At 46.1% G+C, this 5682-nt stretch overlaps 1 protein-coding gene across 1 annotated transcript; it reads left to right on the forward strand.

The window, feature by feature from the left end:
- Positions 1-317: 317 nt before the first annotated feature.
- Xcr1 (X-C motif chemokine receptor 1) lies at positions 318-4452 on the forward strand. Its single transcript, XM_078037975.1, has one exon. The coding sequence runs from the start codon at positions 339-341 to the stop codon at positions 1347-1349; it is 1011 nt and encodes a 336-aa protein (XP_077894101.1). The 5' UTR covers positions 318-338; the 3' UTR covers positions 1350-4452.
- The last annotated feature ends 1230 nt before the right edge of the window (positions 4453-5682 follow it).

Here is a 5682-nt window from a genome sequence, read left to right on the forward strand (position 1 = left end):
TCGCACTTGATCATCGGCTGGGAGATCCATCTAGCTTAGGGTTGCTCAAGTGCCCATCTGCAAGGAGAAAGGAGGCTGTGACAGATTGTAAATGAATGCACTGCTTCTTTCATTAAGAAATTCTTACTATGGAAAAGAACAATGTTAACCAGATTAACCCATATGCTTAGTGATTATATTCTAGCACAATTCCTAATCTCATTATGAACAATTCACCAATGGCACCTGAGCTCTGGACCCACTTTTTTGTAATATGGGCCCTATTGATCTCTACCCGCTCTATATGGCTTTAAACTCCACATGCCTATCATTTCAGATACTCTCAGAGTTCCTGCTGTATGGTCCAGATGGAGTCCTCAACCATATCTGAGCCTTCAACTACCGATTTTGCTTATGATTCTCAGAGCTTTCTGTGCGAGAAGAACTTCATATTTACCACCTTTTCCACCACCATCTTGCATTGCCTGGTGTTGCTCCTCAGTCTGGTGGGCAACAGCCTGGTGTTGTGGGTCCTGGTGAAGTATGAAAGCCTAGAGTCCCTCACCAACATCTTCATCCTCAACCTGTGCCTCTCAGACCTGATATTCTCCTGGTTGTTGCCAGTGTGGATCTTAGCCTACCACAAGGGTTGGTTGCTGGGAGATTTCCTCTGCAAGTTTTTCAGCATGATCTTCTCCATCAGCCTGTACAGTAGCATCTTCTTCCTCACCATCATGACCATTCACCGCTACCTGTCTGTGGTGAACCCCATCTCAACCCTGGGAGTCTCTACTCTCCGCTGCCGTGTGCTGATAGTCACAGCTGTGTGGGCAGCCAGCATCCTGTCCTCCATCCCTGAGGCCATCTTTCACAAGGTGATTTCCTTGGATTGTGATTATTTTGAAATCCAGGGCTTCATAGCCTCTGTCTACCAGCACAACATCTTCTTCTTGATCTCCATGGGGATCATCCTGTTTTGCAACATACAGATTCTCAGGACCCTGCTCCACTCAAGGTCCAAACAGCATCACAGGACGGTGAGGCTCATCTTCACTGTTGTGATGGTATACTTCTTTAGCTGGGCTCCCTACAACTTCCTTCTATTTCTGCAGACACTGATGAAAATCAATGTCATCCAGAATTGTGAGTTCATCTTGCGGCTGGATTACGCCATGATCATCTGCAAAAATTTGGCCTTCTCCCACTGCTGCTTTAACCCGGTGCTCTACGTCTTTGTGGGGGTTAAGTTCCGCAAGCACCTCAAAAATCTCCTCCGGCAGGTCTGGTTGTGCCGGGAGAAGATATCCAGCCCTAGCCCATACCTCCGTTCTCCTGGTGCTTTTACGTATGAGGGCCCCTCCTTCTACTGAGGACAGTTGGATGGTGAGTGTGGAGGTGGACAGGGAAACTGGGAGTAAGAAGAAGGTGACCAGGAAGACTAACAATGGAGATGCCACATACCACTGCAGGGTGGCGAGGAAGAAGGTCATGCCTCCCCTCTGTAGGAAAATGGCTTCCCACCTGAACATTTTATATGGTCATTGCACTCTGATTTCATCATTCATTCTTTCACTTAGATATCAATTACTCACTTGGTCAGAATGTTCCAAAGCATGAAAGAATTTTAGGAAAGGAGAGCCTCAAGCTCAACGTGTGTGATGATTTTGCAATGCAGGTTGTTGGCAAGACAGTCTTCCCCTTCCTTGGCTATAGGGAAGTCCCAGTTGATTTGTTCACTTTGGAGGGAGCTGGCCCTGTATTCCCCAGTGACTGTCTGCAGGACAAGAGTAACCACATCCTCAAATAAGCACAATCCCAATGAAACCTGGATTCTAAAAACCCAAAATGAGGCTGAAGATAGTTCTGCATCCTGGCTCCAGCTCCTACCACGTAAACTGGATCTTCAACATCCAGCTCATGAATACTGTATTGAAGGAATAAATGTTATATGTGCTGCCTTCTGCACCAAACATTTAGAAGATACAAAGATGAACAGGGTGCAGCTGCTACCCTTCAGGTACAATGATCCAACCTTGAAGTCCCAGATGAGTCCCCACATTGGCAAAGGCATGCAGATGGAACATTCCTCCAACATCTTGTCCCTTCCAAGTGAGGGAAAGATAACTTCACACTGGTCACTTTCCACTCAAAGTACCCACTTCCTGCTCGGTTGATGGTACCAGCTTTCTTTCATGGTCCACACTCCAAACCCTGAGTCCTCTTGGAACCCTGCATTTTCTTAAACCCTCACAGCCAGATCCTATGCATTCTGTCTTCCCAGTGATTCTCAATGTTGTTCTTGCCATTGCACCCGTGACTTCATCCCTGAATGGCCTCAACCCTCCTCCTCTTCCTGTTGGTCCTCTCAAACCCTCACTGACTCCTCATGACTTACAAATAAAGTGCAAACACCTTAGCAAGACATTCAAAGCCTCCATAATCTGGTAACCACTCTTCCATTTTTATACCACTCTAAGTCCCCTGCCCCCAAGACGCTTCATATCCAACCACAAAAGCCCACGGGCCTTCTTCCACACACCCTTCTCCTCAGTCTTCTGCCTCTGGAGATGTGTCACACTTTCATCTGGGCCTCAAGTTCATGTCCTTCTCCTCTCTGGCCTCTAAGACCCGGCTCAAAGATCAGCTCCTCCAGGAATCCTTCCCCAGCCTGCAAATCAGAAGGGCACATTCTGGGTTGCTGTGGCACTTGCAAGTAGCCCTTTCAAGTAGCATTTGTCCCTCCCCATCTTGTGTTGTAGTTGGGTACATGAATGTCTTCTCTCACTGTCTCATCGGACTACAGACTGCATGAGGGCAGGAAACTATTCTTGAGCCCTGGTGTTCTATCATGGAGAACAAAGAATGACAAGACATAAATCCTTCAGATTTATGCTCTTTGGAGGGCCAGGCCACAGGGCACACTTTACCTTCTTTGCCCCATGTTCCTTCTTTATGAATATTAATCCTCTTTCCTAGGCAAGACTCAGAGCACATTGCTTGCCCCTCTCTTTGCTTTGCCCTCTGTGGCAATGGCTATTCCCTAACTTGCCTTCCAGTTAGTGGTCTGCAGGTCTACTTGGGTCCCTTCGCTTCACACATCAAGGCATAGATACAAGTCACTCTCTAAACTTCTGTATACCACAAAGACCTGAACGGGATATGGTAACCTGATTCAGCTCTGGAGTGGGTGTTGGGGAAAGATCCTTATGTAATTCTGACATGTACCCCAGTTAGGATCATGTGGCTGCAATTGAATGAGGCCTCCAAATTCTTTCACACTCTCTTTGAGTAGGACTTTGTACCCCGAAGGCACTCTATGTGTGCTTTTTAAGTAAGTATCTAACATAACCCTCATCTGGATCCTAGAGATTACCAGGCAATTTCCCTTTCAGTCCTAGCTACAATTTTAATGATCTATGTGCTTTGGGGTGGCTAGCCCAGAGGAGACTAGCAGACCTGCCTAGGGAAGAGCAGCAAGGATCTATTTTAATAATAATATAGCCAGTAGCACCTGATGGAGAGGATTGTGTGGTGCTGTCACAGTGAAGGGACAAGGTGCTAACTAGCCCCTAGGTGAGGTGATTGCTCATCACTGAGGGAAGAAACCACAGATGGAAGGAGATAACAAGATTATCTGTGGTGGTCAGAGCTAAGCCTCTTACTGCTCCTGAAACAAACAAACAAACAAACAAACAAATCCACAGTGTTCCCTAAGGGAAGAACTTTTCCCAGAATTTCCTCTTTCACACTCCCCCAGACAGAACCAGGAAGAGACCAGCCTCACTGATCTCTGAAACAGAGCAGGTCTCCAAGCCCTGGGCAACCTCAAAAGGCTCTAGCTGGAGTGAAAACCCCTGGAGGTCACACACTCAGTTTCTAGAAACTTCCAATGTTTGTGCAATGTTTGTGGTTTGCCAAGTAAAAGGGCAGCAGACCCCTTTTGGCTTTTTGATCCTTCCATTTCCTCTTTCCACACTCATCTCCCTGATGTCTTCCGGTCAACACCAGGTCTTCTCATGAACATTTTCTCTAGGGTCCACCACCTCAAACATCGACTGGTTCATTTGCAACTAAGTTCTGCTGAATGCCGCCGGACAGCTCTCCTTTGTGAAATCTGCCTGAGACAGGACAAAGAGCCCCACACAAGGAAAACTTAGAAGAAATTCCCAAAATAAGCTGCCTGAGAAGACTCATGGCATTTGAACCCTGGACCTAAACCTCAAAGCCAAGCTATTTGCCTTACCCACTGCAACCTTGGAGCCTCAGTTTCCTAATGTGTAAAACTATAGAGAAGCCAACTCACAGACTCACCCACACCAGGGGGATGTGCATGAGGTCATTCATGTGTGTATAATGCTTGATTTGCAAACCAGTCTGTCGTGGATAAAAATGAATTACTATGCAATCATTTCATTAGAACAAAAAGCTTCACTGCTTATATGCACAAGTAAAAGATCACCTTGTATTCATTTACTTCTGGCTGGTGTCTTAGTTCAAATCACTATTGTTGGGTAGCAAACACTGAATCCATAGCCCTGCTATGTCTCTCCTTTTATCTACCCAAGAGCACTGTGGTTCTTTTGTTGTTGTTCTTTTTAGTTATACATGACAGTACAGTATATTTTTATATATATTTATACAAACATGAAGTACATCTTATAGCATTATGTTTCTTGAAACTTCTCTGCTTATAGAGGGCTGGGTTGGATTTGGAGCTGGAGCATTAGGTGTAGAACAGGCCTGGTGGGACGAAATGGTGGGGACACTGGCTCCACTTAGCCCTAAGAGAAATTGTTCAGGTGACTGAGTCTGTCTTGAGTGCATTGGAACTCAATTTCCTGTTCCCAACTCTCCTCTACCTTGACACCGAAGTCTTCTTTCTTCAAGTCCAAGCCATTTTTTTCCTGTTTCATGACCCTTTTGTGCCTAAACAAAGATCTTTCAGAGACACAGTCTTATCATGGGAAGAACAGTACTATATCCTACCAGGAATTTCAGCATCCTGAAACTTGTGAATATTCTGAGGGTTGGGAAGAAATTCTAGAAGGGGAAAAGGGGCCTTCCTAGCTCTTGAATGAGTTATTCTGAGTGCAGAGCTCTCTCCACCGTGGTCCACATCGGATTTTACATGTGGGGTTGTGGTAACCCATTTTACACCCCCAATGGGCCTCTCTACACAAGAAGTGTGACCAGAGAAACCAAAAGATAACCCAGGGAACCTGGTTCCTTGACTTTGATCATTTCAGAAAACCAGCCTTGGGCATCACTCAGGGTGAGAGGGAAGAAAGATGTGGGCACTGGAGAGTTGCGGGGATCAAAGAGGTAGGCAGATGAGAGAGATGCAAGGAGACCTCCTGGCAGTGCCTGGCCACATTTGTGGAGTGTCTGCTCTGTGCAGTACTATAGCCCAGGTTGTGGAGAGTGAGATCTCAAAGATGAATCACCCCACTCTCAAGTTGGCTACTTTCAATTATTCCTATATTGAGGAAAGGTTTCCATAGGATTACTCTAGGCTCAAAGGAGTCTCTTTGCCCAAACCACCTTGGTGACCCCTATTGACCTGGCTTGATTGTTCACACAACTGGGAATGCACACTTGAAACACATTAAGACTCTTCCAAGGCACTTTGCAATGAACAGTGGGAGTTTGGGGGAAATACCTGCCCACTTTCACCTGCCCCCTTACCAGTCTGTATCCCAATGT

Source organism: Ictidomys tridecemlineatus, chromosome 2 (genome assembly GCF_052094955.1).
Source record: "Ictidomys tridecemlineatus isolate mIctTri1 chromosome 2, mIctTri1.hap1, whole genome shotgun sequence".
In the NCBI taxonomy this organism is placed as follows: Eukaryota; Metazoa; Chordata; class Mammalia; order Rodentia; family Sciuridae; genus Ictidomys; species Ictidomys tridecemlineatus.

Excerpts from the sequence above, each read along its gene's own strand:
- Xcr1 (XM_078037975.1), top strand. The coding sequence starts at position 339 with ATGGTCCAGATGGAGTCCTCAACCATATCTGAGCCTTCAACTACCGAT.